At 35.4% G+C, this 22,860-nt stretch overlaps 1 protein-coding gene across 3 annotated transcripts in view; it reads right to left on the reverse strand.

Moving 5' to 3' along the window:
- The window catches only part of LOC145260470 (venom allergen 5-like), an 89,069-nt gene that overhangs the window by 58,360 nt on the left and 7,849 nt on the right, over positions 1-22,860 (reverse strand). For 2 of the 3 annotated variants that reach the window (XM_080118560.1, XM_080118558.1), the window contains exons 2-4: positions 13,030-13,221; positions 9,278-9,309; positions 977-1,045 (exon numbers count right to left, since the gene is read on the reverse strand). In XM_080118560.1, coding sequence (XP_079974686.1) covers positions 977-1,045; positions 9,278-9,309; positions 13,030-13,060 — 132 coding nt within the window. In that variant the 5' untranslated portion in view covers positions 13,061-13,221. The remainder of the gene's footprint in view (positions 1-976; positions 1,046-9,277; positions 9,310-13,029; positions 13,222-22,860) is intronic. The other variant, XM_080118559.1, reaches the window with a different exon arrangement.

The following is a 22,860-nucleotide window of genomic DNA, read 5'->3' on the forward strand; positions in this document are numbered from 1 at the left end:
CCCAGATATGGCAGCAGTATTCCATCCTTGGACGTACTTGGCTTTTATATAGATAGAGAATTGCATCAGTAGTGAGATATCTTCTGGAGCGGTAGAAGGATCCCACCATCTTTCCAGCGACCTTGGCAACAGACCTGATGTATGTGTTCCATTTCAGATCAGGAGTAAAGGTCAAACCGAGAAGCTTGTCAAAACACGGGGCCTCTCCCAGACGAGAGCCATCCATCCATCCCAATTGATGCCAGATGGGGATCAGAGCGTTGATGATGTAAGGATAGGAGTTTGGTTTTAGATGTTAACGATTGAATTGAAAAGGTAATTGTGTTTTAGTTCCAGAGAGATTCGCATGGTGATAGATCCTCACTATAGCTCTGAAAACTAATAGGATGCTACATCCAAGATGTAAAAAAACTAGCAAAGAGAACTTGGGAATAGCGACGATGAACACCATGCGACATCGAAGTGGAATAAGAGATACCAAGTTTAATAAGACGTTATCGTGAATTTAAGAGCATAATACATTGTAAATTAATTACAGAGCATCAAGCCAGTACCAACCACCGGAGAACAAAATAAACTAATATACACAAGTTATGTCCCCTTTGTCTGTGCGCCATGTACGCATCATGTATTTACTGTCAAGGAACGCATACTTGGGTTGAGATTCGTATGTAACCGTAACGAGTGTTTGTGTTTATTATTATTATTATTATTATTATTATTATTTATTACTAATCGTTTTCTTTACGTTTGCTGTTACGGGTACTTTTACGGGTTTGTGTGTTCATCACTGTTCTTACATATACATGTGTGTGTGCTCTTACGTACAGTTCACTGTTATATGTGTGTGTGTGTGTGTGTGTGTGTGTGTGTGTGTGATTGTGTGTGTGTGTGTGTGTGTTCTTATTCTTCTACAGTTTCTTTTGCCTTGGAAGTTTCAGAGACATGTATGTGCAACAATATAATGCGAACATACCTGATTGCCTTGTCCAGCGGATGGCATCTTCTTAGTCGTTGGACTTCCATCTTGCTGGGGAGTGGGGTGCTGCAGACAGATTCATCAAGGAACAACAATATGGAATTTGAAGCTTCAATCATTTTTATTCAAGGCAAACCTAACATCTCGGATCCTGGTTGTCAGGAGAGATCCGAAATCTCCCCTCTGCTTCCTCTGCTGCCCAAAACCAACTCTACCTCTGTGGTCGTCAACCGGAAGGCCTACAACCACAATTCCGCGTCACCCCTTTAATTTCCAGTACATTCTATCTAGGGCGTTCAGTGTGACTTGATTTGATGCCTGTCAAACCTAACCTTTCTGACCCTGCTAAATCGCTGATGGGAAATCAAAATATGCTAAAACTACCTATATAGCAATTAAACTGGGATTCCCAATACTACATCTCCTCCTCCATCATCTTATCAAAATATATGGCCTTAACATACATTTTCAACTATCCCCATTTCCTTCTAAGGGGAACACCTATATCCATCCGTATAGCAAAGAAGGCTGTTGCCATAATCCTCAAATTCTCACGGCCCACGGCCAGTTCATTACGTGTCAACGGTCTCGATCCTCTCATCAACTCACCAATCACCACGGTATTATACGTCTCTACCGTCTTCCGCCTAAGCTACGTGGAGGAAACACACATCTCCAAGTCTGGGAATTGCAACCCGGCTTTATTAATCCGTAGCACGCGGGAACAAGGATGTTCGCACATAAGCATCACTTGCTTAAGCTGATCCGTACTAGGTACCAGAGAAACGTCCCAACAAAAAACAAAAAAACAAAACAAAACAACATAAACCCAGGAATCCTCCTGTACTTCGTATTTCACCGTCCGTAACGATTCATAACCAAAACAAAAATACTCCTATGTCCTTCACTGACAAGCCCTTCTTCCCGGATTACACACAAACTTCATTACTCAAGCCCCACCTCGTCTGTCGTACTTTTCACTGACACACCAATTATACAGGGGACTTACAGAAAACCCCTCCCTATTGCTTCACTGAGGTCAGTTTCTAGTTCTGAGATACCCTCTATAATTCAGAATCATTCGAATCTCCCAGGTGCGTGACGTTTCAACCGCTGAACAATTCATGGAACCAAGATCGACCACACCCTAACTTAACTAGCGGCTCAGAGACGGAGATTTCTATCTAGCGGATTTTCTCTCGTGTAGTATATCCATTTCATTGCCAACCGCTCCAGCCAACCAAATCTGGGAAATTCCCCTTTTACACATCTTAAATTCCCGAATAAAGTATCTCAATCTATCTCCCCCCCCCCATGTGGGGCAACTCAACCGGGCAATACCACTCCGGTCGTACTCAATAATATTTACAACATATTTAACATATAATTCATATACATATATACAAATCACGACTTGTCATGGCTTCGGTCTGAAATTCGCCTAAGGGGCCCAACTTATCGAATTCTACCTAATTCACTGACCTTTGTAACCTCCACATCTCATAGTCTTTTTTTTTTTCTCTTCCCGGTAATCGCCTAAAAATTTTTAAATTATACTTCCATAATTATTTACTAACACAATTTAATGTTTACCCCCAAACAAACAGGATCCGCCCCCCGCTAGTATATTACAGATAATCTCAATACAAATGTGTGTAAAAAAATACACAATTTTTTTTTTTTTTATATACAAAAAAAAAAAAAAAAATCAATCACAATGCCACCTGGTCAGAAATAAAATACATGGTTCACAGACAAAAATTATCAATACACCATTTAAAATTTTTTTTTTTTTTCAAAACGACCGCCTTACGGCAAGTCAACCCTTTTTTTTTTCTCTTGGGGCCTCTCTTATCCCCGCCTGTAAAACCCACAAATGATCTCGATACGTCCTTTTAGCTGTACGCAACTTTTTTTTTTCTTTCCAAAAACACCATTTTAAAAGCCACTTTTTAACCATTCAACCATAAGAGATTCCTTCTCTCTTTAACATAACCGAAAACAAATCCTCGCAGCCACACCCATTCAACAACATACCACGTGCTTAAATAATCGATCATCTCCGAGAAAAAAAAATTTTTCTGCCCATTTCACGCAATAACAAGTTTCGTACACACTCCCAATTCTCTCTCTCTCTCTCTCTCTCTCTCTCTCTCTCTCTCTCTCACACACACACACACACACACACACACACACACACACACACACAAACACACACACACACAGAAACACACACACACACACACACAAATTAATCTGCAACCACAATTCTTTTCTTCCCGTGTAATGGATTTAGTGAACCCCACTCTAAAATTCCACAACAGTTTAACATTTACAATGGTAATTATTCCGGGATTTTTCAACAAAAATAATATTTGGAAAACAATTAAATCCAATGCAATCTGTCACACTCAACATTTCTTACACAAAATTAATTCGCACGTGTTCAGCTGGACCTCCATCTGAAGGTTAAACCAAGGAGAAATCCTTTTAGACTGAGGCAATCCGAAATTTCGACATTCACGCAGCTACAATTTTTCAAAAAAATATTTTGAACTAAACATTCAATTGTTTTCTTTTTCTTTCATCTTTTGCTTTAAAAATACTACTAGTAACAATGATTACATTTCAACAAAACGCACCTCTAGGTGTGTCAGAAATTTCGTGAAAATAGTGAATAATTCCACCCCATCTTTCCAAGCTTATAACTCCTCGAAAAATGTAATTCAAGCCCTAATTTTTTTTTCAATTAAAGGAGCAAGGATCAAGATTTCATTAAAAAAAGAAAAAAAAAAACAAACAAACAAACAAAAAAAAAACAACGTGTTTTTTTTGTTTTAAAACTTCGGACTTTACAGGTAAATTTCTAAAAAAAAACAGTACTTTTTTGTTTTAAATTTGAATATATTATTTATTGACCTTTTCTCTTCAATTTGTAATATATAAGACTTTGCTACATAAATTAATTATTTACTTTTTAATAGACATTTCAAAATGGGAGGCGTGAATTCGACCCCCCGTCTTTCCAAGCTTATAACTCATCGAAAAATGTAATTCAAGTCCTAATTTTTTTTCAATTAAAGGAGCAAGGACCAAGGTTCCATTTAAAAAAAAAAAGACAAAAACAAATAACGTGGTTAAAAAAAAAGTTTTAAACTTCAAACTTTACAGGTAAAATTCTAAAAAACACTACGTTTTTTTTTGTTTTAAATTTGAATATATTATTTATTGACCTTTTCTCTTCAATTTGTGAGTAAATTATTTACTTTTCGGTGAGTAAATTAATCATTTACTTTTTAATAGACACTTGAAAATGGGGGGGGGGCGTGAATTAAAAAAAAAAACGTTTGTCTAAAATATTATATTCGGTTTATTGGAAAGAGCATAAAATTTCACATTGACCCTGAAAATATCGTAAAAATAGAATCAATAGAAAAATTTTGATAGATTTTTAAAGTTTAAAAATTGAAAAATATTGAGTTCGGAAAATTCATTACTGTTTAAAAAAAATATTTCTATTACTTTTAAAACAACTTTAATAGTTTATTTTGGAAGTATAATCCATAAAGAAAATAAACAACCCACTTTTAACAGAGAAATTATGAGATTTTTATATTTTATTCGCAGTTTCGTGTTAGGGGTGTCAAAAATTCCTACAAAAATTCTGATGCACCTAACTCACCTCCCACCAGTGGGAGCACGCGGCAAAACACACAAAAGTAAATAAAAAAAAACACAAAAAATAACCCGAAAAATGAAAAGAGGGGGGGGGACAATCTTTCCCACGTCTTTCTCTCTTTTCAAAAAACAAAAAACAAAATTACGAAAAATCTGTTAAAAAAAAACAATACTTAAAAACCAAAGAAAAAAATGTCCGTGCCACGCGTTACCGCCTTCAAGTGTTCAACAATAACACATTTAAAGTCAATAAGTCTTAAACACGTGAAATCAACAACAATAACACAAACAAACAAAAAAAAAAACATTCGCAACTCTCGATGTAAGCATGTGGATTTTTCTTTCTTACTTTCTCTTTTTTCATTTTAAACGATAGCGTTTACTTTTTTTTTTTTTTCAAAACCGCACATGGCGTCTCCCACAAAAAAACAACAACAAAAAACACGATTTGTATTAGAGTTCTGTCTGTCTTTCCTCTATCATCACGTAATAAGCTCTGCTTGTGTTTTTCTTTCTTTCTTTCTTTCTTTTTCTTCAAAGCGGCATATCAACCGATCCAAAACTTTTCTCGCTATTTGTTTTGTTTGTTTTTTTTTCTTATCAATTACGTCGTCTGGGTTTTTTTTTCTTTAAAGACCCATTTACGTCGTGATTTTCCATTGTGATAACAAGGTTTATTCTCGCATCGATGATGCGACCTGGTCAAAAATTGGCACCAGTGTTACCGTAAAAAATGTGCTGTGTTGCTATTTATTTATTATTACTAATCGTTTACTTTTAATCGTTTTCTTTACGTTTGCTGAACTTCTGCATGTCAGTACAGTTCGGGAAGCAGGGACCCGGAAAGGAATTCCAAAGTCTAGCAATTCTGGGGAAGAAGCTAATGAAGTAGAAGGCTCTCTTACATCTAGGGATCTCTACTGTGAAGGGGTGGGATTTAGCTGCTTGGGGGTACAAGTGCTTGCAGTTCGTCAGAGCATTCACCGTTAAAGTACTTGTAGAACAGGCAGAGGGATGCAACATTTCGTCGATGGGACAGAGGTTGAAGCTTAGATGAAAGTTCAGAACCTATCAGATTGGCGACTCTCTTTTGAACCTTGTCTAGGAACGAGAGACTAGTGGCAGATGCACCAGCCCAAATGTGACAGCAATACTCCATACATGGGCGAATGGTGGCCTTATAGAGGTACAGGATACTTTCGGGTGTTAGTAGCTTTCTAGCACGGTAGAGAGAACCTACTTTCTTCGCAGCGGTCTTGGCAATACTCTCAATGTAATTGTTCCGACTCATGTTTCCTGTGAACGTTAGGCCGAGGAGCCTAAAAATACAGTAACAACTGAAAACTTACTATCAACTACCCACATAGAAAAAAGAAAATTAATAATAAAAAAATGAGTTGCAACTGAAGAACTTGTACACTTTGTCCACTATACAATAAATGCCTTTAGTTACCGATCCACGATATTAATTAAAGAAAGCCCTAATACAAAACGTATTACCTTTGTCCTATTGTGTGTGTTTTTTTTTTTAATTTTTCTGCGATGTTAAAAATGTTTACTTCTTGTTTGATCTACCATCGCCAGCCAGTGTTAGGTAAGCACTGACCATAAGGAATTGCTCAAGAAATTGATTACCTTTTGTTAAAGTCGAAACAGCTTGCTAGGATAACTAGAATATTGGTACTTTCCTAGGCTTAGGGATAGGGTCTAGTCTGTATTGTAGCAAATCAGCTACAAAGAATCGTTATCAATTGATAGTCTGCCTTACAAATAATTGTTTTTAAGACGATCACACATGAATATACCGCAGCAGATCAGCTACAAAAAAAAAAAAAAAAAAAAAAAAAGAAAAAATAGCTAGCAATTGATGTGTTGAATAATCCAGGTCCCCGGGAGTGTGACAGCAAACAAAAGTCGGTCACAAGTTTGGATGTAAGGCCCGGGAGATGGCGTCAAAGCGAAGTCAAATTCGAGGCTGCAAAGTCTCCGGTCAGCAAATTCGAACAACATTTTCGAAACAATACAGATTAGAATGTTGACGTCATCTGGGCCAAATAAAAAGAGATAAGAGAGAGACAAAATGAAACTCGAGAACGGAGTCGAGACAGCGACACGAGAAGGCGCTAGCAACATATTTTTCTCCACCACCACCACCACCACCACCACCACCACCACAACAACAACAACAACAACAAACAGCAACAACAACAATCCCGTCACGCACACCATTAGTCTTGTCAATATGTCATTCGAATAATAGAAAGATTATATCTATAATATAAATCTCTCCTGTCTGTTTAAATGTATGTATTTATGTTTGTATGTCGCAAAAACTTTCGACAGAAACGACAGATTTTCACGAGATCCATATCTTTCTGAAGATCGACCCTTCGGACGACAAATATCGAAAGATTGGCTAAAAATATTAATTCCTTCACCCTCAACTGGGCACTTTTCTACAGGGAGGGGTCGCTTTTTTCGCCGATATTTTCGAAACAACAAAAAAACTTTTCGATTGTTTAGCCTTAATTTAAACCCACGTCATTTCCGGTTTAGCGATTGGGGCAACAGTTAACGCGTCACGTTTTTTTTTTTTACTTTCTTTTCCTCCTTCGCGGTATGGGGTCGAGCCTGCCTACCTGCTACCATTTTTTTTTCTCAACATACACCTCCAAACACCCAGGCAACGCCATGCACCCAGGCTGGTTTACAAATAAACGAAATATTTTTATAACCAGCTGTGTATGTGTTTTTATTATCGTCAACGAGTGTATGAATCGAGAATTTACAAAAATTGATTTTTTTTTTAGAAATTAATAGACTTAAAACATTTGATGACCGGCCAATAGTGAAATATAACAGATGGTTTGACCTACAAAGTTTTCTTAAAGGTGTGGCACATGGGTATACCGCTTCGAACGAATGGGTTCAATTATTGACTTGACCATGGAATTATATCTAGTTAGTTTACGAAGATCTTGTTCATATTGTTACAGAAAGGAAACAGGCACTGTCGTGAAGAACTATCATAAGTGATTGAAGTTCTATAGAGCTACTAAATACAGAACTACATATTTAAGCCCAAGTCCTATCGAACCGGTTGTAGTGATTGAGTCTAAGCATGCCCCATTCTATGGTTCCCCCCTTGCCAAACTTTCACAAGAAACACTCGTTTAGCTGAAAACACTATCAATAATTCCCCTCACTCTTTATCTGTGCCTAAACCTAAACGTAGATTCCATGAACAAAGCTTCTTTCTTAGAACTGCACATCTGTGGAAATGTCTTCCGCTTTCCTGCTTTCTAGCTGACTACAATCTGATTGTCTTCAAGTCCAACGTAAAACAAGTTCTTGACGAGCCGTTCCACTTAAGTCAACAAATTTACCGAATTTCCATTACTAACGATTACTATATTGTCCAATTGACTACTGTACACTCTTAACCCTTATCCTCGAGTGGTCTATGGGCCTTGATAAGTGGTGATGCGCATGTAAAAAAAAAACAAAACAACAAAAAAAAAAACTATGTTATAAAGGAGAAATCGATTCATAAGAATTTGTATTTGAATTGTGTGAAGAGAAGATTATTTTCCTGTGCGTGATACAAACCAGTGTCGTTTGTAAAATACTAGACGGCAATAATTAACAGTTTAACTTTTTATTGAAATCCTGGATAGGGAAGACATCTTTGTGAATCGTAGTACCCAATCGACATTAGCATGTATACAAATTCCCCCTCACCTGCCGGGGGATACGGTGGGATTTACAGTCGTCTTTTGCTCAATTACATTCAAGGAAAAATGCCTCTTCGTAACCTCGCTTTTCATTTGTGACCTCACACAGAACTCTCTTTATCTCCACATTTCTTTCAATGTACAACAGTAATTAGGTACCTATTTACTATGCCTCCCCACGAGACAGAGTTAGACACCAGGGTCGTTTTTTAACGTGGAGAAAAGGTACAAAAATAAAAATTGTCTCAGTCGTGAAGAATTTCTCCTCCACCGAAAGAGAACAAGAAAATGAAGTGCAGCATCTGAAGAACAGATGGTATTTATTTGCTCCCCCACTGAGCAAATTAGGCACAAGGCCGTTTTTAATGTGAGGTAAAAACCAGCTCCCCTAAAAGTAGGCAAAAAGGGGGCACTCTGGTTACCAAAAATAATAATTGTCCCAGTATAGAGGGTTTCCCCTCCATTGACTGGTACAAATTATCTTAAGTGCAGCATCTGAAGAACAGATACTACACTTTGATCTTGTCCCGAAGGCCAAGAACAACAGTAATTAGGTAAGTGAGAATGGTACGAGGATTTCAAAATGGAATAAAAATGGTGAACCCCGTAGCTTCGATAAGTGGTTGCATTCAAAATTCAATGGCACAGGGCTCGATTGGAACATAGTGATAGCCACGATCAAGATGAAACCATTACACAACATTTATATTTTAATGAAAATATCCACATCACCAAACGCTGAGAAAAACCGACCTTTTTCACCTTTTTGTATTCTGCGTCGAGCAGGCTACGCAAGTATTTAGAAACTGTCGAAACAAATTATTAAAGCTAATAGTTTGATCTACGAAAAGAAGATAAAGGTAATGGGAGATAATTCAATACTTACACACAAAGCAATCGGAAAAACTATAAAAACACCTGCAAAGAAAAAAAAAACGTTGCTTAAAACATGAATAACTTTGAATTAAGCCAAACAAGAAGTTATTAATATATTAATATATTAATATATTAGACAATTATCTATGACTAACAGGCCCCCCGGCATTGCCCGGTCGTAAAATACGCTTAAATCAGATATTTTGATTAATGCAGATTTCGTATTTATTATTATATTATACTTGACCCAATATACCGGGTTGTGACTTGCGATGAAATGTGTTTTTTTTTACGACAACCGGCGACGCTCAGCTCAGTGGTTAGACGCCGACGAAGCTCCACGATACTTTCCGAAGACAGAATCGCACAAAAAGAAGGTCATGATGACTGTTTGGTGGTGTGCGACCGATCTCATTCATCACAGTTTTTTTTAATGTAGGCGAAACTATTACAGCGAAGTATCGTCAACAAATGGATGAAATGCACCAGAAACTTTGACAACAACATTCAGAATTAGTCAACAGAAAAGCCCAAATTCTCCTCCACGACAATGCCCGACCACACGTTGCTAAACCGATCCTGCAGAAGTTGAACGAATTGGGCTACAAAACTCTGCCTCATCCGCCATACTCTATAGACCTCTCACCTACCGACTACCACTTTTTCAAGCACCTCGACAACTTTGCATGAGAAATGCTTCAAAAACCTCAGCGATATAAAAACGCCTTCAGCGACTTCATCGCCACCAGAACGCAAGATTTTTATGTTACTGGCATAAATACACTAGTTTTACTTTGGAAAAAGTGTGTTGATTCTGATGGTGCTTATTTCAATCAATAAATTTTTGTTGGAGCGGAGATATTTTCATCTGATTTTAAAAGCTGAAAACAGCAAGAGCTTTCTTGTCAACCTGATAAATATATAGCGACAAATGGATAAAAACAAAACGACAAAATCTTTTGATTTGGTTATGTACGACTATTTGTTTTATATATCCCAACAAATATATTTGATGTACATATATCGGCCTGTATAGAGATAATGGATTATCTATAGTAAGGGATTTTAAGACGTTTGGGAAGATACGTTTTATCATTGCTTACACAGGATGAGGCAAAAATATCTCCCACATTTTGCCAAGCGATCTGCCCAGTTGAGCTCGTGCAGTTTCTGAGCAATCGTTAATTTGTATAGATGGAATGACATATCAGTGTATAGAAATCTTCTGAGTGTCCGATCAGACAATCCCAAGACCAATGCATGTTTGCGCGCTGAACATGTAGGAAACTGAGTAACAGGAAGTCTCTCAGCTCAAATACAGCCAGGCGTTCAAGCGCTTCGAGGCCTCCAGGTGGTTTTATTCTAAATGCCGAACCTGTAACTCTGAAATTTGCAACCCATAGCTGTATTGATTTTGGTGTGAGTGCTACTTTTTAAATCGTATTTCCAAGTTTAATTAAAGTTTTATGATATTTTTTTTTATTCAATTATAAGGTTGAAGTATAGAATAGGTAATAAACACCCCCCTCCCCATGTTAAGAATGGCTTTTTAAATAATAACGTTATTATTTACGTCCGGATCACTCTCTGCACTAGCACCTTGATTTTTTTTTCTGGAGCATCATGCCGTCCTAACTTGTAATGAACTCGGAAAGCTCAGTGTTGCAGTTACAGGTTCACCATTCTTCAAAAACGTTTCCACAATAAAAGTACGATCTGTACTAAGTCAAACTATATTGCTTTATGAGCGTATCTGAAAAAGAAAATTGCAAATTATTAGCCAAACAAAAACATTATTGGTGTTTACATAACTCCATTAGAAATATATATGAGAAAGTTTAAAATATGGCAGGTATTTCTGTTGCACCCTGTATATTTATATTTTATTTCATCTCTATGCCAGGTTGTATGTTTTCATTATCGTATTTCTCTTTTGGCAACTTTCTCCAGCCTCTACACACCTTTGCCTTAAAACACCCCGTGCATTGAATTTCATCTTATTTAAATCACACCGATCGCTCCCCTCTAGCTTCAACAACCCATAGTTATGTAATCATAGTTACCATCTCCCTACTTCTTGTTTTATTTGGTTCCCCGACAAAAGGAGGGTGAACCTGTAAATTCACTCTTGTAAATTCACCCTTGTCCGTTCGTCCGTTCATCCGTTCGCCTGTCCGCACTTTTCTCAATAACAACGCCTTGAAATTTTGCACAAACATTAAACATGATATGAGTAAAAAAAAAGTAACAGAACGGATTTTCCGGGAAAACTCCGGTTGTTTCTCTAGTAGTGTATGTCAAGTTAAAATGACTCAAATTAACACTTTTCTGCTTATCAAAAAAAAAAAAAAAAAAAAAGAAAAGGAAATTGATGCCTTGTATTTTTATAAAATCTTTTGAAAAGTTGTAACTAACTGATTTCTATATAATTTTGTTTGTCTATACTTCGTGATAACTCTTGGATGTGCCGCAGGGGCTCTTTTAGGGATAATAAAAACGTTCCATTTTTGGGACTATTTTACCATATTTGTCCAAAAGATGGACTTAATCATTTCTTTTTTTTGCATAGTGCAGAACATATGTTAAGGCATACAACTGCACAGTTTGTTCATTTTCACCAGGATTTGACGTCCCCTGGGGACATTTGGGGCTAAATGGTGGTGGTGGTGGGGGGGGGGCAAATGCTGAGCTTACTAATTTTTTTTTATGTCTCTCGTTCACCGTGCACTCACAGGGGATAATGCATGTTTCACTTGTTTTTTTTTCTGCATTTACAATGTTTTATATTTCATTTATCATTCTATTTATTTTACATGTTCATCGTAATGTAGCCTAAGCTAGATGTCGTATTTCCCTATATTCGTAACCTAGTTCCTTTTAATTCTTCTTCTCCGCTTCGAAATGCCTTTCTATAAAGAGCGTTTATAAGCCCTCATGATAAATAGATTAATATGGACCTATATTTATTTTAATTTAAATTTCAGTATATATATATATATATAAAATATATTTTAGTCATCGACATACAGACCTGTTTCGTTGTATCACAACTCATCAGTGCCGCTAGACTAACACCTCTCCCAAGCCGAGGATCGAACCTAGAACCGTCGTGATGACAGTCGGCAGTCCTACCCCTTGACTACGGAATCGGTGGCCGAAATTAACCTGTCCGAACGATTATTTAAATAAACATCCGTCCGCTACTCGTAGAGGGCTCAAACGTTTGTTTGTAAACAAATCGCGAGCTTCGCATTATTTCAGCTAAATTAAGTAGCGAGTAAGATAATTTACGAGAGTGCTCTACCAAAGAGGGGAGCTATGTTAACATGAAAATGGGTGAGTCATAAAAGATGAATCGTTCGAAGTGAGGGTTGAACCTTCAATTTCCTCCGAGTTCTAGAAGGGCATAAATTAGAACTAAATTTGACTTAGTAATCTATCTGTTTACAACACGCCTCCTTGTCGGAGACATTAAAAATACATGTTGATATTATTTCAAACTTCTACCCGGTAATGGCTAACAGAACGAAAGCATGTTACCTTCGTGGATTAAACGAAGAGTTCCGTTCGAAATTTCGTGCACATTCTCGAATTCGACAGAAAGATTTACGATACGACAAACTACACCCGAAGAAGGTCGGAAGTTGCATCGGCCGAAACTTTGAGAATAACACTCAAGATGAGAACAGGTGTCCGAATAATCCAAATCACTCATCCAAAAAGTTCAAAAACATTAAAAAAAAACACACACACATAACTCACCAACGATGGATAATGTTGAAACCTTAATCATTTTGGAGAGTTTATATTCCTTTCGTTAATCCGACACGGAAGTCACGCTTTGATGTTAATTTTTATATAAATATTAACACTTGAAGTCGACGTTCATTGAAGAGTTTTCTCGTTGGAGTTGCTGATTACTTCAATGACGATAGAAGAGAGATCTGTCCGACCCTATAAAAAATAGAAGACAAAAAAGCTGAAAATAATGTAGGGTATTATCACACGCACGCGCGCGCACACACAAAAACACAAATATATATAGTAAATAGTAAGTTATAATATATATATATATATATATATATATATATATATATATATATATATGTCAATTAAGCTACACAGAATATTCCGCATTTCATTCTCGTGAGAATTCGTCGGTCTTATATATATATATATATATATATATATATATATATATATATATATATATATATATATATATTTGGTAAAACTGGTAATTAGTAAAAACCTGAAGAAAGTGCTCAATACTATTTCAGAGCAAATATGTGTTTTATGTTTTTTATTACCGTTTTATCTGTTTGGTTACATATGTTTCGGCTGTTGGACCATGTTTACGATCCAACAGCCTCGTCAGACCTTACAGAAATGGTTGTTAATACATGGAAGAAGTGTTTTAGAAGAAATATGAAAAGAAGAGAAATCTTCCAGTTTTGAAGGGTAAAATATATTAGATAGTATATATATATATATATATATATATATATATATATATATATATATATATATATATGAGTGTGTGTGTGTGTGTGTGTGTTTAGACACGGCTAATTGAATACGACAGAGGTATTCATTTTTCCGATCTTTCTGGATATCTTTTCTATTTTCCAGACGGTCTTTATAATTCCGGCAGGAATATTATATAGAATGGCGCACAAAAGTTGTTGCTCGGCCATATTTTTCTTTACTTATAAAAAACTGCAGCCCTTTTTAAACCGGATCTCATTTAACACAGGGACAATTATACTAACAGTATTTAATAACTAAGAAGAAACTAAATTAATAAATCATAAAATAAGAAAAATCGAAACTAAAAATAAAATAAAGTAAAAATAATTAACCCGCAACCCTTTTTCACCCACCTTTATAGCAAAAAAAAGGAAATATATATAAATACACCAAGCCTCAATAATGACTTGCTGCCAATATATATATATATATATATATATATATATATATATATATATATATATATATATAATATATATATATATATATATATATATATATATATATATATATATATATATATATATATATATGTAACAATTTTCTCTCTATATATAACAATTTTCTATATTCCATAGTCCAAGGTTTTATTCATTTTATCAATTATTTTTTCAAAAAAGAAAAAGAAAATAATACGTTTTACAGATTTCCTTCGTTCACAGAGAACAATCTAGATCCGTATGTTATTATTAATTAATCATTAACACTATACACTCGTCTCGCTTCTAAACAATTATTTCTTTTTCTTAATTTTTTATCGTAAATAGAGAACTTATTTTGGGTGAAAATTGTTTTCTGACCTTTTCAAACAATAGTGGGGGAGATTGCTGATACTATCTTTCAATTGGTGATACAAGCACAAAAATTGGAATTAGTCAGGTTTGCTTCTGCAGCCACCTTGAAAACTGGCAGCCATCTTGAATTTTCTGATGGCTAACGTTCTTTTCTTAAAATGTATGTTCTGACCGTCATCTGTGCGAATTTTGGTTCTTGTCTCACTTAGTGAAAAATTCTTATGGAATATTGAGATAACCTGCCCCACTACTAGGCAAAATTGACTTTTTTGACTCAGAAATACATAAACACGAGAAAGCTTTTCAATAAAAAAGAACAATTAAAGAAAAATACTCACCATTTACTTTTTATGGCAAATTATTTACTTTTTGAAGAAAATCAATGAAATTTTTTATTTCAACGGCAAAGTTAAAAATTAATATATTTTTGTTCTCTTAGTAAATTGTTGTTTTTTTTTGTATCTTCTTCTCATCTTCTTCTATCTATCTATCTTCTATATAAATAAAATGAACTCATTTTTTCCCGTCGGATTTTGACCTTAATAGGATTAAAAATCAAGATATTTCATGCAAATATAATATGCACAAACGGCAGAACAATATCTGAGGTGTGTTATAGGCTTATTATTTCTCAAATTCCTCGATAATCTTGGATTTCTATACTTTTTCTGCTGAGAAGTCACGGCCAAAATCGGTTAAGATCAATGGAAGTGGTAAAATATTTTCTCTCTAATAAATTCCTCCTCCCCCTGCCACCACTTAACACCGTTTGGGGATCGTTCACAAGGAACAGTTGAGAAGAGAACACCGGTTTGGCTTCGTAGTTCTTTCATGTGAAGTTATTTAAAATCACTAAACTAAGCTGCAGTGCTCTGTGGCGTAGTGGTTAGCGTGCTGGACAATTCACATTATGTTTTCACGTTCGCGCCGACCTACCGTAGTCGTTTTCTTTTTGTTTTTTTTTTCCTAAACAACTGGAATGGACTTTTCTTGGTGGCCGAACTGTTAACGTTGCAGATGTTTTTTGTTTTTTTTCACACTTTATTTTCCTACTTTTACTCATGACTCCGGGTTTGATCCTTCCTACTTACCTACCATAACATTTTTTAAAACTTCCCCCCCGTCCCGGAAACAAACACTCGGGCAACGCCGGGTACCCCCGCTAGTCTTCTTATGAATAAACTAAAAATTGTAAGAAACATAAACAATGAAACAACGAGTTTTACACATTTTTTTTTCTTTTAATACTGGTTGAGCTATTGGACCGGAATAAGTTAGGGTTAATTTATGGCTTTGCTCGGAACATGATGTCGTGCGTTCGGAACATGACGTAATGCGCTCGGGTTTGACGTAAGACGACGATCATCCATGCGCGACAAAGTAGCTTTTGGGGGAAATTATCTTTTTACATAGATACAGTTGCATTAAGAAATATTAACAATACATTCTACAGTTTACATATTGTTTAAAGCATACCAGAGGATTTAAAAAAAAAATATTTGAAAATGCTATATTTAAATTAATTCTTGATAAATTTGTAAATAAGTACCCTCAGATAGATCCCACTCTTCTCCAAAATTCCTCTTTTTTTGTGAGGGATTACCTGTTCGAACAAAAGATATATTTTAGAATTCCAGATGAGTGATTAGTTTTGTATATATACATTTAACGTATATTTATCACACATTTTCGGTCGGTAATCTATCTAAATTGCACCCTTTTCGAGTATATAACAATATATTTTTAGATGAGGGAAATAAATTTCGTGCTCTAGAAAAATCTATCAAACCGACCACATACTCTAAGTCCAGGTGGCAACAGTACCCCCAAATCCTTCCATTAATAATACCAATAACATTTAACTTCATATGCACCTTCATACAAAAAGAAAACAAATAATGAATAATCTATTTTTTAGATTTAACTAGAATATTTTTTTTTTTTTTTTTTTACACAGTGATCACCACTTATCAAGGCCCGGAAGCCACTCAGGGATAAGGGTTATTGCAAGTACATTACGTTAGTGTGGAGATTTGCTGAAGTGTTTACTTAAGGGGGCGGTTCATTAGTCATTCATGCTATTCAAACGCTATCTGGCCAGAAATCGAGTGATCATTTTATATTAAACTTATACGTGAATTCGATCCCTTAATCTAACTTCTAAAATAATTTGTTGTATGGCATGCACTCTAGGCGGGTCGAACCGGCTTCCTCTGAGGGAGCGAGTGTCAAGGTAATATTAAATTTCCTCGCGGTTCCGAGTCGCCTGTAAGGTCTGCATATGATTTAGCTGAACATTTTCGACGATAACAAAAATTAATCTTGAAGTTAGCATTCACATTACAATCTCTCTCTCTCTGTCTGTCTGTCTCTCTCTCTCTCTCTCTCTCGCTCTCTCTCTCATTTTTTTTTCAGTAAATTTGATTTTGGTGAAAATGTTTATAAATCTCTTAAAGTTAACGCAGGCATTAGAATACGCCGACTGCCCCCCCCCCCTTGCAGAGGGTAAAAGTCCCTCAATGGGCGTCCTGGATATGACCTTAAACTATATCCAGTGGTGAGGCCCCAGCTTGTGGGCTTTGGGGAGTGTGGAGCCACCCTTTAATTACCATTGCTCCCAGGTCCACTCTGACCCGGAGTGGTAGTACCTGTTTGGGTCCCAACTATGGGTTAAATAGAAACCGGTGTGAAAACAACAAATATATTCTATTAAAAAGATTTTTCTTCAAAATCTTTGGATTCGGCATTAAATAACCCGAAAAGGGTTGATATGCCGTAAAACAAAACCAACCAACCAACCAACCAACCAACCAACCAAAAGTTAACGCGTTGAATGCTTTAGTTTTCACACCCTGCTTCTATTTTATTTAAAAAGAAACAAATTGTCCAACTTTTTTGTTTGTACAAAAAAGTTTTTTTTTTATAAATAACCATTCACATAAATTAAATGGTTTATTTATATCCGAAATTGTGTCAAGTGTCTTTAATGGTGCGGTTACTACTTCTACTGCTATTACTACTATTACTACTGTCATGCACATTTACAGACCTCTTCATAAATTAAAACGTAACAGATTTAGCTGAGTCTACGATAACGCACTAGATAATCATAGTTTAATTTGCTTTTGAAGGAGGTTAACGAATCTATTATAACTTTATATCGTTTGCCCAGTTTTCTAATCTATCTATCTATTTATAAAAATTCGTATTCCTGTCTGTTTGTTTGTTTCTTTCTTTCTTTGTTCACAATTTGATTAATATATACAAAAGCTTCCTTACTTTACTCTCTTATTTATTTATATATATAGTATGATTCTTGCAAACTAGATACAATTAAGAGATCATCTCATTTGCATATTACATTAAGAAAAATCGATTTTATTAAATAGCGGTATCTTAGTTAATGTTTCTAGCGGGAGAATTGTTATAAGTGTTCCATTAAAAATCGTTATTTAATAAATTTGAAACAATAATTATATTGATAACATATTTAATTAAATTTATTTGGAATTATTATTCCAACATCGATTTTTAAAATCTTTGTTTTAGAATTATTTGCCCCCCCCTCGGAACATAAAGAAAAAAAACTATCACCAAATAAAGTAATTTCTAGCTTGAAAAAATAATTTCGAGTAGATAGAAAAATGTTTGGCTTTTATTGTTTTCTTAAAAATTAAAAAGAACATGAAAAATTGAAGAAAAGATTTCATGTGTTTGTTTTTATTATTCTATAAACGGCTATACAGAAATCGGTAATTTTTTTACGATGTGACCCACCTAAAAAAATAAAGATCTACTTTTTTGGGCCTAATACGTTTAAATAACCTTTATAAATAATATGAAAGAAATTTTGAAAAGAAAGAAAATTAACTTTTTAATGTGGCGGATCACTTTCATATTAATTTAACGTAAAATGAGAACCCACTTTTAGCCACCAAGCGTTCAAGGATACATGTCACCTCTAGCATTTTTACAAGTTTGGCGAACGAAGGGGGGGGATGACAAATACAATTTTTTTGGGTGGTGGAGGGCGGAATTAAAACATAATATAAATAATTTAATTAATTTAAATGAGACTACTCTGTACTTTCACCTAACAATTTCATAAACAAAACGAACTCCAAAATATGACAAATTACATTAGGGGGGGATTACAATGAAGAAAAATTTTAATTTAATTGTTTTTGGAATTAATTTTTGGTAGATCTTCATTTTTTTAGGGGTTCTGCCTACTTGGCTATTTTTTTTATTGCGATCACACGGACATTCGCTGCTATTTTTATTGAAACAAAAGTTGTAATGATTTATTTTTAATTATTTCTTTTTTTTTTTGGGAGGGGGGGGGGGTTCTTTCCAGTGCTCAATATCTGAAGAATAGTTTCTTCTCTTTGTATCCCTTCTGCCAAAATATCTGGTGGAGAGGGTATCATGTACTTTTTTTGGGGGGGGGGGCGATTACATTTTCATGTTTTATCCGTTCTTTTATTTTTGGAATTGTGTTGGGCGTATCCACCTTGCCCATGATAAAAATGGTTAGTATAGCAGGTGTCTTCCAAACGGAACTTCAAGTCAACCCAGGCAACGCCGGATATCCATGCTAGCATATATATATAAAGCTGAATGTGTGTATGTGTCTGGTCACAAATAGGCTCCTATATGGTTGACTATTATAGAAAACTGATCTCATATATTAATAGAAGATGTATCGAGACACAGGAATGGGTATGTTTGATCTGGCATAATGATGATTCATTAAAATTGTGGGGTCTGCGCACGCGTCTGGTCCACAAAGTATGGAAAAAAAACGTTTACAAGTGTTTTTGATATATATGTACATAATAATACTTTGATAATATGTTTTAACTTAAATAGGGATGGTATAATAAAATTGTGGGGTCTGCGTTCGCGCCTGGCCTCCATAGAATGAAAATAAGCACACACTTTAATAAAGACTTTTCATATCTATCTATATAAGTATACTTTGATAATATGTTTCAGTTTGAAGAAATATGGTATAATAAAATTATGGGGTGTTCGTTCGCGCCTGACTTCCATAGAATGAAAATATGTCACAAAGTTTTTTTTAAATATAGATCCACAGAATATTGTGATAAGTGTTTCAGTGTGAACAGGTATGGTATAATAAATTATGGGGTTTATCTATTTTATTTTTACTTTCATCATATTTTGCTTTGGTTTTGATACACCCCCTCCCCAAATTCAAAGCTATCTCTTTACAACCCTTGCTTTTCATAACCTATCATACTTTCATAAATCAGAGTCCATTTTCTGTAGGCCGTTTTTGAACCTAGTCAACGACGGGTACTTTTGCTAGTATATATATATATATATATATATATATATATATATATATATATATATATATATATATATATATATATCAAACGTCTGTTTATTTGTGTGGTTGTGTGGTTGTGCGTTTGTGTGTTCATATGTTTACTAAAAACTTTAGTCAGTCGCATCGGACCGGATCGAAACTGGTACCATCTGAAAGAATCACGTGTGAAAATTAGAAAAAAAAATATTGGTAAATGTTACCTTACGCTACAACAGAACATCGATCACTTTTCAATTTTTTTAGGGGTATTCGAGGTCGCTGACAACGAATCTGATAATCAAACCCGCCACAAATTTACTGTTTGCACGGTATTAACCCCTAGACCTTGGGACTATTTTGCGCCATTTCACCGCCTTCTTACATGATACGTTCGCGTGCAGACGGGCGTAGTGGGGTGTTTTATCATATCGCGTAGGAATCTTGGCATTTCAAATAAAGTTAAAAAAAGTGGTTTTTGTCGTACGTTTTTTTGTCTTAATGCTTTTTAATTTATCTAAAACAAGTTTTCACGAGCGGTTTACAAAGTCATAACCACCAAACATATTTTTATGTTTTTCGTTCTTTTTTGAGAGTGGGGGTATTCAATTATAGGACTTGTGTAGTTTAATAGGTGCTTCTGCAGTTTTATTAAAAATTCTGTTTACATTGGGGAGGGGACGGGAGGCGGCGGCGGTGGTGGTGCTGGAGCGCACGTGCCCCAACACCTCCACTGCCCTCTCCCTAATGTAAACAGAATTTCTGTGAAATGGTAAATGTCGGCGCATTACTTACGCAAAAACGGTTAATTAAACTGCAGAAGCATCTGTTAATGGACCCCCCCAAAAAGAACGAAAAAACATAAAAATATGTTTTTGCAAACCGCTCGTGAAAACTTTATATATTGATCAATTAAAAAAGCATTAAAAACTACGTAAGACGAAAAAAAAAAATGGACCACATTTTTTAAAACTTTCTTATTTGAAAGATTCCTACACGATGTGATCGCAGGCGAACGTATCATGTAAGAAAAACACTACCGACGGCGATGAAATGGCACAAAATAGTTCCAAGTCCTAAAGGTTCATACCATGCAAACGGTAAGTTTGCGGCGGGTTTGATTACCAGATCCGTTGTCAGCGACCTCGAATACCCCTAAAAAAAACAAATTAGAGTGATCAGTGTTCTGTTGTAGCGTAAGGTAACATTTACCAAACTATTAATTCTCTGGTGGTTAACTGGATCAGTTTTTGGAAGGGGGTCACTTTTCGCATCTCGTTTTTCGCAAGTCACACACGCATAAAAAACTGAAACTATTTAAAAAAAAAACAACAACAACAAAAAAACGTTATTTTGCAGCGTTGCAACCTCATAAGCAGTTGTGGTCCGATGGGCAAAAACGTTTGACCGTATCTTTTTTTTTTTTTTCCTTCTTTCACGTTTCGAGCCTTCCTTCCTACCGCGGCTTTTTTTTTTTTTTTTTTTTTGCGGTCGCGCAGGCACTCGCTTCTATTTTGATTCATGTTGTTTTAATTGACTTATTTTTTCTTTTGGAGGGGGAGGGGGATCCAGCGCACGAACAGCAAAAAAGTGCTTCTCTTCATATCTCTTCTGCCGAAATATCTGATGGGGAGGTTATTCTTTTTTTCTGGTCGATTCCGTTCTTTTATTTTTGGAATTTTTGTGAGGGTATCGATAAAAGGGATCAACATTCTTAGTATAACAGCTGTGTCCAAACTGAACTTCATGTGCACCCTGGCAACGCGGGGTATGCATGCTAGTATATTAATAGAGTAAAGTTATTTTTTGCCGTGAGACTGCAGTCACTATAGGAAAAAAAGGAACACCATGATAGACTATTCCGTAACGCTTTTCTATAAAGTCTGCGTTCAAATCTTCCTCATTTCATATTTATTCTATTTAATTCACATTCCAAAACAAATATTACAAAGAGATAGATAGCATCAACTTTTACTCGCTACTATAAACCTGCCACAAAAATAACGGTGTGCTAGTTTTCTATCATTTTAAAAGTTCAGATAGATCAGTTAATTCAGAATAATTGTTAAACGCATAGACATATTGTTATGATTTAATTTGTTGTTAAGAGTTATCCCCCTTGGGATTGACATTCATAATAAAAGCGCCCTCTGTTTCATTTTCCCGCTCGATCCTTTCAAGAGCGTACGTGTATTTTACAGTTAATAAAACCTTTCTAAAAGGCAATTCTTTACTTACTGATACTATTCACTTCAATTTTATTAACTGTAAAAAAAAAAAAAAAAAAAAAATAATGGATCGAATCTTACGTCCCGACAGATTCGAGGTGGAACCTACATGCCCTAATTCCGAAAAATCCTATAGGCATTGGAAATTAACCCTCCAGAATTATATCCGCTCACATAATAACGGATTAATCGAAAACACTTCAGATAATTTCTTTGCCTTGATCAATTGTATTTCAGCCTCTGTTTTCGATTTAATAAGCGATAAAACCGACTACGATAGTGCGTTAAGAACATTGGACGCCGCTTATTTAAAACCTGAAAATATTGTTTATAATAGATATCGATTGATGACGACGAAGCAACAAACAACACAAAATATAGATGCCTTCATACTACAATTGGAAATGCTTGCCAAAACATGTAACTTCGAAGCGGTTTCTGCTGAAGAAAACAAAAATCAATACATTCGGGAAGCTTTCATCGGTGGAATTTCTTCTTCGTCCATCCGACAACGACTGACTTTACAAGACACATATGCCACGGCCAGATCTCTTGAACAAGCAGAAAAGCATTCGATAAGCTACGCAAATAACTTTACTGTAGCAGCTACAAATAATCCTTCGGGCTACAATCGTATAGCTGTGACTAAAGAAAATATGCATCCAAAAGGGGTTTGTTTTTTCTGTGGAAAATCACGTCATCCTCG

This window comes from Euprymna scolopes, chromosome 36, assembly GCF_053919585.1.
Source record: "Euprymna scolopes isolate OS-2025 chromosome 36, ASM5391958v1, whole genome shotgun sequence".
NCBI classification, from domain to species: domain Eukaryota; kingdom Metazoa; phylum Mollusca; class Cephalopoda; order Sepiida; family Sepiolidae; genus Euprymna; species Euprymna scolopes.